General features: G+C 44.6%; 1 protein-coding gene across 1 annotated transcript in view; it reads right to left on the minus strand.

The window, feature by feature from the left end:
* The window catches only part of ZBBX (zinc finger B-box domain containing), a 215,307-nt gene that overhangs the window by 64,704 nt on the left and 129,612 nt on the right, over nucleotides 1-20,991 (minus strand). Inside the window, 1 exon segment of the mRNA XM_040429970.1 lies at nucleotides 13,705-13,784. Coding sequence (XP_040285904.1) covers nucleotides 13,705-13,784 — 80 coding nt within the window.

Genomic DNA, 20,991 nt, shown 5'->3' on the forward strand with positions numbered 1-20,991 from the left:
AAACAAGTCAAAATGAGGCTCAGTAGTGTGTGCGGCCTCCACGTGCCTGTATGACCTCCCTACAACGCCTGTGCATGCTCCTGATAAGGTGGCGGGCGGTCTCCTGAGGGATCTCCTCCCAGACCTGGACTAAAGCATCTGCCAACTCCTGGACAGTCTGTGGTTGGTGGATAGAGCGAGACATGATGTCCCAGATGTGCTCAATTGGATTCAGGTCTGGGGAACGGGCGGGCCAGTCCATAGCATCAATGCCTTCATCTTGCAGGAACTGCTGACACACTCCAGCCACATGAGGTCTAGCATTGTCTTGCATTAGGAGGAACCCAGGGCCAACCGCACCAGCATATGGTCTCACAAGGGGTCTGAGGATCTCATCTCGGTACCTAATGGCAGTCAGGCTACCTCTGGCGAGCACATGGAGGGCTGTGCGGCCCTCCAAAGAAATTACTGACCCAATGCCAAACCGGTCATGCTGGAGGATGTTGCAGGCAGCAGAACGTTCTCCACGGCGTCTCCAGACTCTGTCACGTCTGTCACATGTGCTCAGTGTGAACCTGCTTTCATCTGTGAAGAGCACAGGGCGCCAGTGGCGAATTTGCCAATCTTGGTGTTCTCTGGCAAATGCCAAACGTCCTGCACGGTGTTGGGCTTTAAGCACAACCCCCACCTGTGGACGTCGGGCCCTCATATCACCCTCATGGAGTCTGTTTCTGACCGTTTGAGCAGACACATGCACATTTGTGGCCTGCTGGAGGTCATTTTGCAGGGCTTTGGCAGTGCTCCTCCTGTTCCTCCTTGCACAAAGGCGGAGGTAGCGGTCCTGCTGCTGGGTTGTTGCCCTCCTACGGCCTCCTCCACGTCTCCTGATGTACTGGCCTGTCTCCTGGTAGCGCCTCCATGCTCAGACACAGCAAACCTTCTTGCCACAGCTCGCATTGATGTGCCATCCTGGATAAGCTGCACTACCTGAGCCACTTGTGTGGGTTGTAGACTCCGTCTCATGCTACCACTAGAGTGAAAGCACCGCCAGCATTCAAAAGTGACCAAAACATCAGCCAGGAAGCATAGGAACTGAGAAGTGGTCTGTGGTTACCACCTGCAGAACCACTCCTTTATTGGGGGTGTCTTGCTAATTGCCTATAATTTCCACCTGTTGTCTATCCCATTTGCTCAACAGCATGTGAAATTGATTGTCACTCAGTGTTGCTTCCTAAGTGGACAGTTTGATTTCACAGAAGTGTGATTGACTTGGAGTTACATTGTGTTGTTTAAGTGTTCCCTTTATTTTTTTGAGCAGTGTATTTCACCTGCAGGGGAAGTGTAGAATTAATTGCGGCCTTTCAAATGGCTGTCCATGTAACATACAGATGAATCAGGTCAACAAGATAAAGAGCTTGTAAGCAGCTCTCTGCTCTACCTCATAAAAGAGGGGTTCATCAGCAGGGTGCCATCTATAATGTCCATAACCCTTATTAGGCCATATGGAAAACAGTTGTCATGATGAGACAACATCTTAAAATTTGCAGTAGCTGGTGTGCTTCATTTACAAACCAGGACAAACTATATGTGCAGATGTTGCTGCCGAATTTTCGCAGTTGTCTATCCTACACTGCTGTCTTTTAGGGGGCTTTAAAAAGGGGCCTGGAGGCACATACACATTTTAAAATTAGAGGTAATTCTCAATCAAGAGCACAATCTATTTAGGTATGTATAATAAAACTCAAGGTATGGGTACTTTCAAACTAGTGTTTTTCTTTTCCCGTATTGAGTTCCGTCCTAGGTGCTCAGTAACATAAGTTTTATCCTAATGCATTCTGAATGGAGAGCAATCCGTTCAGTATGCATCAGGATGTCTTCAGTTCAGTCACTGTACGGTTTTTGGACGGAGAAAATACCAGCATTAGTTTACATTGAAATGCATTACCGTAATGCCGGATCGGGCACTAAGTGTTCTGGAAAAACGCATGCGCAGACCTTTAACGTCTTTGACGTCTTAAGGACACAGGGCGTGCGGCGGACGGTGATTGGAACAAGGTGCCTGCTCAAATCATTGAGCAGGCACCCTGGGACAATGCGCGGAGAGGTCCTGTGACCCCCCCCCTTCCTCCGCGAGTCGGCGATCGCAGCAAACCGCAGGTTAATTCAGACCTGCGGTTTGCTGCGTTTCCAGGTTATTCAGGTCTCTGGGGACCCGATAACCCGGAAATGGATGGTGATCGGTGGTGTGATAATACACCACCAATCAGCATCCTGCGATCCTGAGAGGTGATGATGGCTTCTGATTGGCTGCAGGGGCGGGTAGTTTAAACTGTCCGGGAGAGAGGAGCCTGCATCGATCTCCAGAGCCAGCACCCCCAAATTTTCCCAGCACCCCCCTTCTGACCCTCCACAGTGCCATATGGCACTAAAAGGTATTTAGGGAAAGGTTAGGGACAGGTTAGGTAAGGCAGGGATATTCAGGGAAAGTTTAGTGGAAAAAATATAAAATAAAAGTTTCACTGTTGCATCTGCCTAATTGGGTGTCTGGGCTCCACAGCACAGCTGTGTGACCCTAGATCCCCCAGGGGTGCTGCAGCTTGCCCCCCCATACATTTTTTGGGGCGCAAGCATATATTTTTTTTCTGCATATGCTGACTGTGGCCGGCACTCTTAGCGTCCGGCCACTGTTCACACACCCCACAGCTGATCAGCTTCGGACGGCTGATCAGCGAGTTCTTTTATTTTTTTCACCGTTTTTGGCCTTTTCTTTTTCTGTTAGTTTTAGGGATAAGTCAGCGAACACCCATGCCCCCACACACACGCACACTAAATAAAGATTCCCACACACGCACACACACACTCCCCTATGGCCCGCCGGATGTTCTCGGCTGAGGAGGCATACGCCCAGCTTGCTTCCCACTCCGGGAGTCCCAGTGAGGACCAGGATGACCATACTTTCCTTTTGTCATCCGCGTCCTCCTCCTCATCTAGCGATGATTTTGAGCCCCCAAGGCGGAGCAAGAGGACCGCCATGCCAGGGACCCTGTGGCCCACACTAGTACGAGCAGCTCTGGGGCTCGTACTAGTTTTCCGGCCCACCATATAAGTCCACCAGAGCCCCCTACCGGTGAACTTGCATAGTGTATCCCAGAGCATTTTGAGCCTGCGATTCCTGATTTTGTTGGCCAAGCAGGAATCCAGATTGGGCTTCATTGAATATGACTATTTTAGTCTTTTTTTCAGTGACCACTTTGTGAATCTGATGGTGGAGCAAACGAACCTGTACGCCCAACAGTTCATTGCTCAACACCCGGGCTCCTTTTTGGCTAGGGCCAGTGGCTGGACTCCAGTCAGCGCAGCCGAGAGGAGGACGTTTTGGGGGCTCGTGCTGCACATGGGCCTAGTCAAAAAACCCAGTGTCAGGCATTGCTGAAGTGGGGACGTCCTCTACCAGACCCCACTTTACAGTACGGCCATGACACGTACCCGGTTTAAGGCCATCCAGAAATGCCTGCATTATGCAGATAATGCAGCATGTCCCCCACAAAGTGATCCTGCCTATGACCGCCTGTACAAAATCAGGCCGGTCATCGATCACTTTGGGGCCAAATTTTTGGAGGCCTATGTACCTGGAAGGGAGGTCGCGGTTGATGAGTCTCTCATTGCTTTCATTTTCCACCAGTATGTTCCCTCTAAGCGGGCGAGGTATGGCGTGAAGCTGTACAAACTTTGTGAGAGTACCTCAGGGTACACTTACAAGTTTCGTGTGTACCAGGGGCGAGATTCCCGTATTCAACTCCCAGAATGTCCCCCCACTCTGGGTGTTAGCGGTAAACTTGTGTGGGACCTTATGCACCCACTGCTGGATAAAGGTTACCACCTGTACGTGGATAACTTTTATACTAGTATCCCCTTGTTCCAGTCCCTCGCCGCCAGATCCACGTCCGCTTGTGGGACCGTGCGGAAAAATCAACGCGGCCTCCCTACCCACCCCCTCCAGTTACCTATCCCCAGGGGTGAGACCCGTGCCCTTACCAGTGGAAACCTGTTGCTGGTCAGATATAAGGACAAGAGGGATGTCCTTGTACTGTCCACAATTCACGGTAACGGCATCACCGATGTCCCTGTGCGAGGTACCGCGGGAACAGTCCTCAAGCCCGATTATATCGTCGACTACAATCGGTATATGGGAGGAGTTGATCTCTCTGATCAAGTCCTCAATCCATATAATGCCATGCGCAAAACCCGGGCATGGTACAAAAAAGTTGCGGTCTACTTGGTACAGGTTGCCTTGTGAAACTCTTTTGTGCTGTCCCAGAGTGCTGGCAACACAGGGAAATTCCTTCAGTTCTATGAGGCAGTCCTCAAGGCCCTGATCTTTTCTGACCGGGAACTACCTCGGGAACTGGAGGCGCCCGGATCGTCACTGGCCAACACTTTCCAGGTGTGGTCCCCCATACTGGAAAGAAGGGACGGTCCCAAAGAAAGTGCAGAGTGTATCACAGGAGGGGGATACGGAAGGACACCACCACTCAGTGTGACACGTGCCCCGATCATCCGGGCCTCTGCATTGACGGTTGCTTCAGGGAGTACCACACTTCTATGGAGTACTAAATTTATAATCCCCTTCCCCAATTTTAATTCCATTTAGCGACTGACAAACTACGGTTCTCAGACACTAAAACAAAAAATTTCTTAAATATTATTTTGTAAAACCAAAATAAATAATAAAAGTAGACATATTCAGTATCGCCACAACCGTAAGAATCTGCTCTATAAAAATACCTCATGACCTAACCCCTCAGATGAACAAGGTAAAAAAAAAAAAAAACAACAGTGCCAAAACTTTGGCAAATTTTCCATTTTAATCCGTTTTTTTTCCAGTAACAAAGCAAGGGTTAACAGCCAAACAAAACTTAATATTTATTACCCTGATTCTGCAGTTTACAGAAACACCCCATATGTGGTCGTAAATTGCTGTATGACCAAACGGCAGGGCGCAGAAGGAAAGGAACGCTGTATGGTTTCTGGAAGGCAGATTTTGATGGCCTTTTTTGGCACCATGTCCCATTTGAAGGCCCCCTGATGCACCCCTAGAGTAGAAACTCCATAAAAGTGACCCCATCTAAGAAACTACACCCCTCAAGGTATTCAAAACTCATTTTACTAACTTTATTAACCCTTTAGGTGTTCCTCAACAGTTTATGGCAAATGGAGATGAAATTTCAGAATTTCTATTTTTGGTAACCTTGCCTCACAAAAACGTAATATAGAGCAACCAAAAATCATATGTACCCTAAAATAGTACCAACAAAACTGCCATCTTATCCCGTAGTTTCCAAAATGGGGTCACTTTTATGGAGTTTCTACTCTAGGGGTGCATCAGGGGGGCTTCAAATGGGACATGGTGTAAATAAACCAGTCAAACCAGCAAAATCTGCCTTCCAAAAACCACACGGCGCACTTTTCCCTCTACACCCTATCGTGTTCCCGTACAGTAGTTTACGGCCACATATGGGATGTTTCGGCAAACTACAGAATCAGGGCAATAAATAGAGCATTTTGTTTGGCTGTTAACCCTTGCTTTGTTACTGGAAAAAATTGATTAAAATTGAAAATTTGCCCAAAAATTTAAATTCTCAAATTTCATCTACATTTGCCAATAACTCTTGTGGAACACCTAAAGGGTTAACAATGTTTTTAAAATGAGTTTTGAATACCTTGAGGGGTGTAGTTTCTAGAATTGGGTCATTTTTGGGAGGTTTCTGTGAGCCTCACAAAGTGACTTTAGACCTGAACTGGTTCTTAAAAAGTGGGTTGCTTCTAAACTTCTAAGCCTTGTAACGTCCCAAAAAAATAAAATGTCACTCCCAAAATGATCCAAACATAAAGGGGAATGTAAAGTAATAACTATTTTTGTAGATATTACTATGTATTATAGAAGTAGAAAAATTGAAACATGGAAAATCAGTTTTGAATACCTTGAGGGGTGTAGTTTCTTAAATGGTATCACTTTTATGGAGTTTCTACTGTAGGGGTGCATCAGGGGGGCTTCAAATGGGACATGGTGTAAATAAACCAGTCCAGCAAAATCTGCCTTCCAAAAACCACACGGCGCACCTTTCCCTCTACGCCCTACCGTGTGCCCGTACAGTAGTTTACGGCCACATATGGGGTGTTTCTGCAAACTACAGAATCGGGGCAATAAATATTGAGTTTTGTTTGGCTGTTAACCCTTGCTTTGGGGTCATTTTTGGGTGGTTTCTATTATGTAAGCCTCACAAATTGACTTCAGACCTGAACTGGTTCTTAAAAAGTGGGTTGCTTGTAAACTTCTAAGCCTTGTAACGTCCCAAAAAAATAAAATAAATTCCCAAAATGATCCAAACATAAAGTAGACATATGGGGAATGTAAAGTAATAACTATTTTTGTGGGTATTACTATGTATTATAGAAGTAGAGAAATTGAAACTTCGAAATTTGAAACTTTTTCCCAAATTTTTGGTAAATTTGGTATTTTTTTGATAAATAAAAATGAACTTTTTTGACTCCATTTTACCAGTTTAATGAAGTACAATATGTGACGGGGAAAAAAAATCTCAGAATGGCCTGGATAATTAAAAGCGTTTTGAAGTTATTCACACATAAAGTGACACTGGTCAGATTTGCAAAGGTGAAATAAGGCCATGTCCTTAAGGGGTTAAAAATGTGAAAAAGATAAATACTGGATCCGTTTTTCCGGATGGAAACCGGAGAGACAGATCCGGTATTGCAATAGATTTGTGAGACAAATTCACATCCGGATCCGTCTACAACTCCCTGCTGGAATCCAGCGACGCTAGTGTGAAAGTACCCTAATACTCCAAAACCAGTCCACAAATACTGCAAATGCAGAATTGACCAAATAGCCTACAAAGTGACGAGAACAAGCATTCATCCTCCATGGCGTTTTCCCTGTTTTGTCACAGGAACTAAAATGGATTTTAGTTTAGATTTAATGTAATAAACATGACAAAATCATCCAAATTGTAACTGTGGAACCGTGGAAAGAAAAAAGAAAACCTTGCTAAAAAAACAAATAAATAAATGTATAAAAACTGGAAACTTGTTGTGAGTACAAATGCAATCACCCCCTTGTTATGCCTTTCCTAAATAAGGCCTGTTCCAAACACTTAACAGTTCAAAGACAAAGTTGTGGGGAAAAAAACTGGGTTGGGTTATAAAAGTCATGCCAAACTTTGAACAACCCACGGAGCACCAATAAATCCACTATAAGGCCACACACAAAAATGCACAGACTGGACAAGGGAGATTCAACAAAGATACCAATGATAACATTGAAGGAGCTACATCGTCCATAGGACCACTATAAGCTGTGTATGCCACAGAGTTGGGTTTATGGAAGACTGGCCACAACATAAGAAAGTGTGTTAGGTGTTTTCCAAACAGGATGTGGTATAGACTCCCCAAACACATGGGACACATGGGAAATACTATATGTGGCGCAAACCCAACACTTCCGATCACCTTAACAACACTATTTCCACAGTGAAACATGGTGATAACACCATCATGCAGTGTGGATGCCTTTCTCAGCAGGGACTGAAAAACTGTTCAGGATTGAAAAAAAGATTGATGGCAGTAAATGCAGATCACTTTTAGAGGAATAACTTTTTCAGTCTGCCAGAGATTTGACAATAGGATGGAGCTTCACCTTCCAGCAGGAGAATGCCCCTAAAGAAACTGCTAAAGCTACACTAGCATGTTTTTTTTCTGGGAAATATTGAAAGGGGGCCCGGGCGCCGCTCTCCCCGGCCGCTTACGGCAACCCTGGCACACACCTGAAACCCGTTTTCTACAGCGCTGCTCCAGATGTGCAGAACTCTTATGGAGAAAAAAGCAAATATCAGCAGACTTCCTCCATTATAAATTTATGCTCAAAACATATACGGTAATTCGGCTCTCAACATTGCCAAACAAAAGTACTTCACCTCTCTCATCTCCTCACTCTCAAATAACCCAGAACAACTCTTTGACACTTTTCATTCCCTTCTAAGCCTTAAAGTTCCAGAACCTGTCACTGACCTCTGCGCTGATGGCATGGCCACTTACTTCAGAGACAAGATTGGCAGTATCCGGCAGGAAATAATTTCAATCCTCCTCCCTCCAATCCCTCCACATGCTCTCTCTCCTCTATTGACCCTATAACAGAGGAAGAAGTCTCCAGGCTTCTCTCTTCTTCTCGACCCACAACTAAAGAGACCATCTCTTGACCCGACCTGTGCTGCTAACTACAGACCGGTTTCTAACCTCCCCTTCATCTCTAAACTCCTTGAACGTCTTGTCTAGTCTCGCAAACTCTCTTCTTGACCCCTTACAGTCGGCCTTTCGCCCTCTTCACTCTACAGAAACTGCCCTTACTAAAGTGTCTAACGATCTCCTAACAGCAAAAATAAATGGTGACTATTCACTATTGATTCTGCTGGATCTCTCTGCCGCGTTTGATACCGTAGACCAGTGTTTCCCAACCAGTGTGCCTCCAGCTGTTGCAAAACTACAACTCCCAGCATGCCCGCACAGCCAAAGGCTGTCCGGGCATGCTGGGAGTTGTAGTTTTGCAACAGCTGGAGGCACACTGGTTGGGAAACACTGCCGTAGACTATAAACTCCTCCTCACCATGCTCCACTCAATTGGCCTTAAGGACACTGCTCTTTCCTATCTCTCTGGTCGCTCCTTTAGTGTATCATTTGCTGGCTCTTCTTCCTCTTCTCCTCTTCCTCTTGATGTCGGCGTTCCTTAGGGTTCAGTACTAGGTCCTCTACTCTTCTCCCTCTAAACAGCCCCCATTGGACAGACTATAACTAGATTTGGCTTTCGATACCATCTCTATGCTGATGACACCCAACTATACACTTCATCCCCTGACATCACCCCTGCTTTACTCCAAAACACCAGTAATTGTCTGACAGCTGTCTCTAACATCATGTCCTCTCTGTATCTAAAACTGAACCTCTCAAAAACTGAACTTCTTGTCTTTCCCCCATCTACTAACTCACCTAAACTTGATATTTCAATTTCGGTCTGCAGCACTATCATAACTCCTGTGCAACATGCCCGCTGTCTTGGGGCCACATTTGACTCTGATCTTTCCTTTGTTCCCCATATTCAATCACTTACACGCTATTGTCGTCTGCACCTCAAGAATATAGCCAGAATCCGCCCTTTTTGTACGGTGGAAACGGCAAAAACTCTTGTTGTTGCCCTGATTCATTCACGTCTTGACTACTGCAACACATTACTAAACAGTCTCCCTCTCACTAAACTCTCCCCCCTTCAGTCTGTCCTAAATGCTGCAGCCAGACTCATCTATCCATCCAACCGCTACACGGATGCTACTAGTCTGTGCCAGTCACTTCACTGGTTGCCCATCCACCACAGAATACAGTTCAAACTTCTTACCCTCACCCACAAAGTTCTCCACAGTGCTGCACCTCCATATATCTCCTCCCTCATTACCGTCTACCACCATACTTCTGCTCTCCATTCTGTTAGCGACTTAAGATTAATATCCTTCATAATACGTACCTCTCACTCCCGTCTTCAAGACTTTTCTCGAGCTGCGCCTACTCTCTGGAATATTCTGCCCCGGAATACTAGGTCAATTCACAACTTCTCCACCTTCAAACGTGCCTTAAAAACATACGTTCAGGCAGGCTTATCAAGCTACCGAAACTGACTATTCCTCGACTAAACCTCTCCCCCACCAACTCCTCTGGCCTGAACTCGATCCTCTATTAGTCCCAAACCCAAAGCAGATCGGCCGGGCACCACTCCTGTCAGTTCAATAATGGCTCAAATCCTACTTATCACAATCAACTACCTTATGTGTCACCCCCAATTCCTCATAGATTGTAAGCTCTTGCGAGCAGGGCCCTGACTCCTAGTGTTTCAGTTGCATATTAGCCAATTAGTTTTGTTTCGTACATGAACTCTATGAATTTGTAAAGCACTGCGGAATATGGTGGCGCTATATAAATACATTTTATTATTATTATTATATTTAGGGCCACTAAACCCAGAATCCAAACAAATAGAAAATAGCAACCGACAAAAAGTAACTGCCACAAACCAGCGAGTGTAAACCCACTGTGCCACGTGTCCTACCTCCTCTAAGGGCATTGTCTAAGTGAACCCTTTGTTCTTCACAGTACCCCTGATGGTGGGGATAGGCTTTCCCGAGAGGAACACCAGGTCGCTACCTCCTGAGGATTGGCACACAAGGCAGCTGGCCCAGGCGGACCAGGAGGTAACTGAGCAAGGTACCAGAGGTACAGACGTTGTCAGCAGGCCGAGTCATATCCAGGAGCAACAGTGCAGGACCGAAGGATGAGGCAGAGGTGAAGTCAAACAAGCAATAGGTCAGGGCAGGCGGCACAGGTACAGGTCAGGCATTACGGATCGGCAACAGGAAAGTCAAGGCAAGCAGGCAGGGATCAAACAGGTAGCGGAGTCCAGAAACACAAGCACAGGTCAGGTACACAGGAACACTAGCAGAGAAATCAGCAACCTTTGCAGGACACAAGGACCTTGACACACAGGAAGTGATGCGCGCCGGCCCTTAAGGATGTGTTGCAGGGAACAAGCAGCAAGCAGGCTGTGGACAGGGCTGAAAGGAAACTGTGGAGCGGATCCCAGAACAAACAGCATCTGCAAGGACACAGCCCTGGACTGCAGCGGTGAATGGGAAAGCACAGGCAGCAGATAACCACTAAACACGGCGCCCAGGACCGTGGTGGTAAGCAGGAGAACAGCGGCGCACAGCAGCCGTCGTTACAGTAACATAATCTCCTTATGTATTTTTGTTAGTTGCTCTTGTTTCGTCTGCTACCACAATTGCAGACCATGAAAAATACAATAGAAAAGTAGTGCATTATTCTCTCTCGGGCTGCTGCCATGTTTTCTCCCCCTCCCCCCTCTGATGTAGTACATGTGAGCCCGAAAGTTTAAGAGAAAGAGGTTCGGTTTAGTCCGGATAAATTTTGTCTACACAGCGAAAGTGGCCATTTTGCTGGAAGGAATCTCCTAGTTTGTAAAAATACAAAATAGATTTGGTAGCAGTGCCAGCCATAGTACCAATGCTATCTACTTTATTACATAAATAGTACCAGCCATAATACATGCTTTTGAATAGATTATCTGCTTAGATATGCACTGATAATTCCTCCCTTCACTGCATAATTGCGCAGAAGCTTTAAAAAGCTGGGTAGCATGTAGCGGTATGCTGAAGATGAAACTATATATATAGTATATACCTACAATTGTCCTAATATTATATTTAGGATCTATGCACATGGGAAGGGGAAATACATGTCACCTGTACATACTAAATAGTAAAACACTTGGTAACACTGACATGGAAAAGGACCTAGGAATTTTAGTGAACAGCAAACTAAGCTGCAGAAACCAGTGTCAGGCAGCAGCTGCCAAGGCCAATAAGATAATGGGTTGCATCAAAAGGGGCATAGATGCCCGTGATAAGAACATAGTCCTACCACTTTACAAATCGCTAGTCAGACCACACATGGAGTACTGTGTACAGTTCTGGGATCCTGTGAACAAGGCAGACATAGCAGAGCTGGAGAGGGTTCAGAGGAGGGCAACTGAAGTAATACCTGGAATGGGTGGACTACAGTACCCAGAAAGATTATCAAAATTAGGGTTATTCACTTTAGAAAAAAGGGAGATCTAATAACTATGTATAAATATAGCAGGGGTCAGTACAGAGATCTATCCCATCATCTATTTATCCCCAGGACTGTGACTGTGACGAGGGGACATCCTCTGCGTCTGGAGGAAAGAAGGTTTGTACACAAACATAGAAGAGGATTCTTTACGGTAAGAGCAGTGAGACTATGGAACTCTCTGCCTGAGGAGGTGGTGATGGTTTGTACAATAAAGGAATTCAAGAGGGGCCTGGATGTATTTCTGGAGTGTAATAATATTACAGGCTATAGCTACTAGAGAGGGGTCGTTGATCCAGGGAGTTATTCTGATTGTCTGATTGGAGTCGGGAAGGAATTTTTTCCCCTAAGCTGAGGAAAAATGGCTTCTACCTCACAGTTTTTTTTTTTGCCTTTCTCTGGATCAACTTGCAGGATAACAGGCCGAACTGGATGGACAGATGTCTTTTTTTCAGCCTTATAAACTATGTTACTATGTTACATTGCACTAGTACCATATGATAGCTGCACACAGCATATTAGGGCAGCATTGTGTGTATTTTATATAACCAATATGCCCCCAACACTGCCTCAAAGAGGTTGTTACCCATCTTTCTCACACTGTAGAATGCCAGATCAGTCTGATTATGAATTGGTAAATCCCCAGTACCAAACTTGTAACTCCGGTCTCCAATACTGATGAATGTCATATCTGCCTAGACAGAAAGAAACCCTCCTGGCTGTACAGGCAAACTTGACATTCAGGCACCTGGGAAACTTTGGTAGCATTTTCTGTAGAGTCAGTGGTCCAGTTCTGCACAGTACAGCTGCACACATACAAGGAAGGTTTTGTAAGAAGCTGCTGAAGTTTTGCAGCTTCCACTTCTTTCACAATGCACTGGATGTCTATTGAAATGAATGCAGTGTTAACCCACACCCTCTTCCCAAACTTCCTGTCTGCCTGTGAGCTCATGCACAGAATCGGTCTCTAGCTGAAGATGGAGAGGCCGAGAGAAAGGAGACACTTCACCGACTGCAGGATATCTGATAACTGCTTGCTGCAGCAGTTTTAAGGTGTTAATTTTTAGAAAAGACTACAGACAAGCTTTCCTGAGCAGGTTATGTTACATTCTTTTTGTTTTTCGGGGTTTAGTTGCCCTTTAAGTGTCTTTGAATGGCCCAGTCAAAGCCTAGAGCTCAATCCTATGGAGAATCTGTGGCAAGACTACTGTATACCACACAACCCATCTAACTTGAAGGAGTTGGAGCAGTTTTGCTTGGAAAAATGTGCAACAATCTCAGTGTCTAGATGTGCGAAGCAAACAGAGACATACCCCTAGAAACTTGCATCTGTAACTGCAGCATAAGGTGGCTCCACAAAGTATTTACTTTTAGCGGGGTGCATACCTCTGTACATTAAAGTTCTCTGTTTTTGTGTAAATTATTGTTTCTGTCAGAGTAAAAAAATATATTGCACCTTCAGAGTGGCAGGCAGGTTGTGTAAATCTGCTAAAAAACTAACTACCCACATTTTTAAGATAAAAATACATTCCAAACACAAGACCCTGGAAATATTTTAATTTAGCTGCTAAAGTGCTTTTGATGCAGGTCTCATCGGAGGAATGTGTTCTTAGGACTGATTCTGTGGCTCTTTACTCTGTAACTATGTTATAAGGTACTGAATGACAGGGCAGCTGTACTAGATTTTAAACTATACACCAAGTCCCCCGTCCCCCCAGACCTTTACTTTGAAAAGATTTTAAAAAGTTTCATAAAAGACAGGAAATTGTCTAATATGTCATAAGACCCGTGACAAATACGCTGAATTAAAAGAGTGAAGCAGTGGGGGAGAGTTATCAAAACTGGTGCAAAGAGAAACCAATCAGATTCCACCTTTCATTCTTCAAAGCTTCTTTGGAAAATGAAAGGATCTGATTTAAAGGACAACTAAATGAGTTTTCTTTGCACAACCCCAGTATGTTTGAAATGATCAAAATTACCCACCTTTGATGGTTGTTCCATGCATTGTTTTCTGTGTCTGTCACCACAAAATTTCTAGATTCATCTAGTGACTCTTCAGGATCCTATTTTAAACAATGGTGATATTATATTATTGCATTAAAACTTGGGTCACAAATAAAGCTGTACATTTTGAAAACATGAAAGTCTAAAGTTACATTTTATGGACAAAATAAAAGAAAATACTGATATACGAAGGGTCTTAGGTCCCATCTAAGCAGGATATGTTGTTATGTTGCCCTATCTGAGCAAGATAGGATACAGAAAGAGATGCTGAGGGTTGTAATACATAGAGTCATATCATTTGGAGCAGGATTTCTGGCATGACTCCTAGGAGACAGAGTGAAACTCCTTATTACCCCCCCCCCCCCCCACACACACACACACAGAATGATTGACAGCCTTTTGTGTATACACACTGATAGAGGCAGAGCCATTGATCCATCTATACGGAAGGGCCAAGAGGGACTCTCAGTGTCTCTCCTAGGATTTACTCAGAAATCCTGCTCCAAAACCTATACAGTATATCACAGAGCTCAGATTCTCTCCCTCTATGATATCATGCAGAAAGGACAGCAAAAATGACCCGACAGGTTCCCTTTAAACAAATAGCTATTTATATATACTGTATATATATATATATATATATATATATATATATACGCACTTGAGGAAGGCTCTTGTGAGCCGAAACGTCGCAAGACTTGCCATAATATGGGTGAATAAACTACTGCTGATTTTATCACTATCTTGGAGTGCAGTCCTACTTCTTTGTTTTTTATATATATATATATATATATATATATATATATATACACACAGTTTCTAACCACTTCCTTACCGGGTTATTTTCCATTTTTGCATTTTCATTTTTAATTCCCTGCATACCCGGAGTAATAACTTTAATATTTTTCCCTTTAACCCCTTAAGGACACAGCCTTTTTACACCTTAGGACCAGGCCATTTTTTGCAAATCTGACCAGAGTCCCTTTAAGTGCTGATAACTTTAAAACACTTTGACTTATCCAGGCCGTTCTGAGATTGTTTTTTCGTCACATATTGTACTTCATGACACTGGTAAAATGAAGTCAAAAAATTATTTTTTTTTGCACCAAAAAATACCTAATTTAACAAAAATTTGGAAAAATTTAGCAAATTTCAAAGTTTCAGTTTCTCTACTTCTGTAATACATAGTAATACCCCCAAAAATTCTGATGACTTTACATTCCCCATATGTCTACTTCATGTTAGAATTGTTTTGGGAATGATATTTTATTTTTTGGGGATGTTATAAGGCTTAGAAGTTTAGAAGCAAATCTTGAAATTTTTCAGAAATTTACAAAAACTAAATTTTTAGGGACCAGTTCAGGTCTGAAGTCACTTTGCGAGGCTTACATAATAGAAACCACCCAAAAATGACCCCATCTGAGAAACTACACCCCTCAAGGTATTCAAAACTGATTTTACATACGTCGTTAACCCTTTAGGTGTTGCACAAGAGTTATTGGCAAATGGGGATGAAATTTGAGAATTTCATTTTTTAGTCTAATTTTCCATTTTAACCCATTTTTTCCACTAACAAAGCAAGGGTTAACAGCCAAACAAGACTGTATCTTTATTGCCCTGACTCTGCCGTTTACAGAAACACCCAATATGTGGCCGTAAACTACTGTACGGCCACACAGCGGGGCGTAGAGGGAAAGGTGCGCCGTTTGGTTTTTGGAGGGCTGATTTTTATGGACTGGTTTATTTACACCATGTCCCATTTGAAGCCCCCTGATGCACCCCTAGAGTAGAAACTCCCTAAAAGTGACCCCATCTAAGAAACTACACCCCTCAAGGTATTCAAAACTGATTTTACATACGTCGTTAACCCTTTAGGTGTTGCACAAGAGTTATTGGCAAATGGGGATGAAATTTGAGAATTTCATTTTTTTGTCTAATTTTCCATTTTAACCCATTTTTTCCACTAACAAAGCAAGGGTTAACAGCCAAACAAGACTGTATCTTTATTGCCCTGACTCTGCCGTTTACAGAAACACCAAATATGTGGCCGTAAACTACTGTACGGCCACACAGCGGGGCGTAGAGTGAAAGGTGCGCCGTTTGGTTTTTGGAGGGCTGATTTTTATGGACTGGTTTATTTACACCATGTCCCATTTGAAGCCCCCCTGATGCACCCCTAGAGTAGAAACTCCCTAAAAGTGACCCCATCTAAGAAACTACACCCCTCAAGGTATTCAAAACTGATTTTACATACGTCGTTAACCCTTTAGGTGTTGCACAAGAGTTATTGGCAAATGGGGATGAAATTTGAGAATTTAATTTTTTTGTCTAATTTTCCATTTTAACCCATTTTTTCCACTAACAAAGCAAGGGTTAACAGCCAAACAAGACTGTATCTTTATTGCCCTGACTCTGCCGTTTACAGAAACACCAAATATGTGGCCGTAAACTACTGTACGGCCACACAGCGGGGCGTAGAGTGAAAGGTGCGCCGTTTGGTTTTTGGAGGGCTGATTTTTATGGACTGGTTTATTTACACCATGTCCCATTTGAAGCCCCCCTGATGCACCCCTAGAGTAGAAACTCCCTAAAAGTGACCCCATCTAAGAAACTACACCCCTCAAGGTATTCAAAACTGATTTTACATACGTCGTTAACCCTTTAGGTGTTGCACAAGAGTTATTGGCAAATGGGGATGAAATTTGAAAATTTCATTTTTTTGCCTTATTTTCAATTTTAACCCATTTTTTCCACTAACAAAGCAAGGGTTAACAGCCAAACAAGACTGTATCTTTATTGCCCTGACTCTGCCGTTTACAGAAACACCCAATATGTGGCCGTAAACTACTGTACGGCCACACAGCGGGGCGTAGAGGGAAAGGTGCGCCGTTTGGTTTTTGGAGGGCTGATTTTTATGGACTGGTTTATTTACACCATGTCCCATTTGAAGCCCCCTGATGCACCCCTAGAGTAGAAACTCCCTAAAAGTGACCCCATCTAAGAAACTACACCCCTCAAGGTATTCAAAACTGATTTTACATATGTCGTTAACCCTTTAGGTGTTGCACAAGAGTTATTGGCAAATGGGGATGAAATTTTAAAATTTCATTTTTTTGCCTTATTTTCCATTTTAACCCATTTTTTCCACTAACAAAGCAAGGGTTAACAGCCAAACAAGACTGTATCTTTATTGCCCTGACTCTGCCGTTTACAGAAACACCCAATATGTGGCCGTAAACTAATGTACGGCCACACAGCGGGGCGTAGAGTGAAAGGTGCGCCGTTTGGTTTTTGGAGGGCTGATTTTTATGGACCGGTTTATTTACACCGTGTCCTGTTTCAACCCCCCTGATGCACCCCTGGAGTAGAAACTCCCTAAAAGTGACCCCATTTTGGAAACTACGGGATAAGGTGGCATTTTTTTGGGGACTATTTTTAGGGTAAATATGATTTTTGGTTGCTCTATATTACATTTTTGTGAGGCAAGGTTACCAAAAATTTTAATTCTGAAATTTCATCTCCATTTGCCATTAACTGTTGAGGAACACCTAAAGGGTTAATAAAGTTTGTATAATCAGTTTTGAATACCTTGAGGGGTGTAGTTTCTTAGATGGGGTCAGTTTTGGGGAGTTTTTACTCTAGAGTGCATCAGGGGGGCTTCAAAAGGGACATGGTGTCAATAAAAAAGGCCATCAAAATCGGCCTTCCAGAAACCATGTCAGTCCTTTCCTTTTGCGGCCTCCCTTTTACTGATACAGCAGTTTACGACCACAAATGTGGTGTTTCTGTAAACTGCAGTATCAGGGTAATAAATATTAAGTTTTGTTTGGTTGTTAACCCTTGTTTTGTTACCGGAAAAAACGGATTGAAATGGAAAAGTGCCAAAAATAGCGGTTTTAACCCCCCGTGTTAATCTGGGGGGTTAGGTCATGGGATATTTTTATAGAGGAGATTCTTACGGACGCGGCAATACCTAATAAGTCTACTTTTTTTACAATTATTTAGGTTTTTGACTATATTATCTTTTTTGATACAAATCTTTTTTTTGGGTATCTCTAAAGTCTAAGGGTCATTTTTTTTTTATTTTTTTATCCAATTATCTCATGTGGGGGCTCATTTTTTGCGGGATGAGCGGACGGTTTTATTGGCACTATTTTGGGGGCTATATTTTTTCGCTTGCTATTAAAGTTTTTGTTATGGAAGGTGACAAAAAAATTCTTTTTTTGCACCTATTTATTTTTTATTTTTTGACCATGTTAATCTGGGGGGTTGGGTAATGGGGTATTTTTATAGAGGAGATTCTTACGGACGCGGCAATACCTAATAAGTCTACTTTTTTTACAATTATTTAGGTTTTAGACTATATTATCTTTTTTGATACAAATTATTTTTTGGGTATCTCTAAAGTCTAAGGGTCATTTTTAAAAAAAATTTTTTATCCAATTATCTCATGTGGGGGCTCATTTTTTGCGGGAGGAGCGGACGGTTTTATTGGCACTATTTTGGGGGCTATATGACTTTTTGATCGCTTGCTATTAAACTTTTTATTATGTAAGGTGACAAAAAAAAACTTTTTTGCACCTTTTGTTTTTTTTTTTTCTTGACCGTGTTAATCTGGGGGGGTTGGTCATGGGGTAGTTTTATAGAGGAGATTATTACCAACGCGGCGATACCTAATATGTCTACTTTTAATAAATTATTTTAGTTTTTTTGGGTGTCTCAGGTCTGAGAACCATTTTTTTTTATCCGATGTCAGTGCTAAATTGGGATATAAATTTAGTACTCCATGGAAGTGTGATACTCCCTGAAGCAACCGTCAATGCAGAGGCCCGGATGATCGGGGCACGTGTCGCACTGAGTAGTCGTGTCCTTCCGTATCCCCCTCCTGCGACACACTCTGCACTTTTTTTGGGTTCGTCCCTTCTTTCCAGTATGGGGTCACACCTGGAAAGTGTTGGCCAGGGACGATCCGGGCACCTACAGTTCCCGAGGTACTCCGGCCTGCTCTTTCCCGGTCCGAAAAGATCAGGGCCTTGAGGACTGCCTCATAGAACTGGAGGAATGTCCCTGTGCTGCCAGCGCTTCGGGATAGTACAAAAGAGTTGTACATGGCAACCTGCACCAAGTAGACCGCAACTTTTTTGTACCATGCCCGGGTTTTGCGCATGGCATTATATGGCTTGAGGACTTGATCCGAGAGATCAACTCCTCCCATATACCGATTGTAGGCGACGATACAATCGGGCTTGAGGACCGTTGCCGCGGTACCTCGCACAGGGACAGGGGTGATGCCGTTACCATGAATTGTGGACAGCATAAGGACATCCCTCTTGTCCTTATACCTGACCAGCAACAGGTTTCCAGTGGTAAGGGCACGGGTCTCACCCCTGGGGATAGGTACCTGGAGGGGGTGGGCAGGGAGGCCGCGTTGATTTTTCCGCACGGTCCCACAAGCGGACGTGGATCTGGCGGCAAGGGACTGGAACAAGGGGATACTGGTATAAAAGTTATCCACGTAAAGGTGGTAACCCTTATCCAGCAGTGGGTACATAAGGTCCCACACAAGTTTCCCGGTAACACCCAGAGTGGGGGGACATTCTGGGGGTTGAATCCGGGAATCTCGCCCCTCGTACACACGAAATTTGTAAGTGTACCCTGAGGTACTCTCACAAATTTTGTATAGCTTCACGCCATACCTCGCCCGCTTGGAGGGCACATACTGGCGGAAAATGAGTCTCCCCTTGAACGCAATGAGAGACTCATCAACCGCGACCTCCCTTCCAGGTACATAGGCCTCCATGAATTTGGCCCCAAAGTGATCGATGACCGACCGTATCTTATACAGACGGTCATGGGCAGGATCACCTCGGGGGGGACATGCTGCATTATCGGAATAATGCAGACATTTCCGGATGGCCTCAAACCGGGAGCGTGTCATGGCTGTACTGTAAAGTGGGGCCTGGTATAGGACGTCCCCACTCCAGTACAGCCTGACACTGGGTTTTTTGACCAGGCCCATATGCAGCACGAGGCCCCAAAATATCCTCATTTCGGCTGCACTGACCGGCGTCCAGCCACCGGGCCTGGCCAAAAAGGAGCCCGGGTGTTGAGCGATGAACTGTTGAGCGTACAGATTCGTCTGCTCCACCATCAGATTTACCAGTGGGTCACTGAAAAAATGACAAAAAAAGTCATATTCAGTGTAGCCTACTGTGGAAATCTGGATTCCTGATTGGCCTACAAAATCAGGAATCACGGGCTCGTATCGCTCTGGGCTACACCAGACAAGTTCACCGGCAGGGGGCTCCGGTGGATTTAACTGGTGGGCCGGGAAACCAGTACGAGCCCCAGAGCTGCTCGTACTAGTGTGGGCCACAGGGTCCCTAACATGGCGGTCCCCTTGCTCCGCCTGGCGGCGTCTCCGCCGCCTTGGGGGCTCATCATCATCGCTAGATGATGAGGAGGATGCGGATGACAACAGGAATGTGGGGTCATCCTCATCCTCACTGGGACTCTCGGAGTCGGAGGCAAGCTGGGCGTATGCCTCCTCGGCCGAGAACGTCCGGCGGGCCATAGGGGAGTGTGTGTCTGCGTGTATATGTGCGTGTGTGTAACTCTTTATTTTGTGTGCGTGTGTGTGGGGGCACGGGTGTTCACGAACTCACCCTAAAACTATCAGAAAAAAAATAAAATAAACTAACTAAAAAAAGGGCAAAAAATGTGGGGAAAAAAAATCAAAACCGCTGATCAACTGTCCGAAGTTGATCAGCGGGGGGGTGTGCGATGCGCTAACAGTGGCCGGACACTAAGTGCCGGCCACAATCAGCGTACACAAAAAAAAAAAAAAAAAGCACCCCAAAAAAGGTGGGGGGGGGGGCAAGTGGCAGCACCCCTGGGGGGTCTAGGGTCACACAGCTGTGCTGTGGACCCCAGACACCCTAACTTAGGGTGATGCAATCAAAGTAAGAAAAGTTCAGTAACTAACTTTCCCTTTTTTTTCCCTGCCTAAACCAAACTTTCCCTATGCTGTCCCTATGTACCTGATGGGGGGTGCTAGGGCACAGATCGGGTCCTGGGGGCACAGATCGGGTCCTGGGGGTGCTGGCACCGATGGTGGACACACGTGCAGGCAGCTCCTCTCCCCTCCGGCTCCGGAACACAAAAGGAGGAGGAGAGGAGCGCCAGCCTCTTTTGAATTTGGCGCCGGACCGCCCACAGACCAATCGGAAAGCGATCCTGAGTGGTGATGTCACCATCACCACTCAG

Source organism: Bufo bufo, chromosome 4, assembly GCF_905171765.1.
Source record: "Bufo bufo chromosome 4, aBufBuf1.1, whole genome shotgun sequence".
Classification (NCBI taxonomy): domain Eukaryota; kingdom Metazoa; phylum Chordata; class Amphibia; order Anura; family Bufonidae; genus Bufo; species Bufo bufo.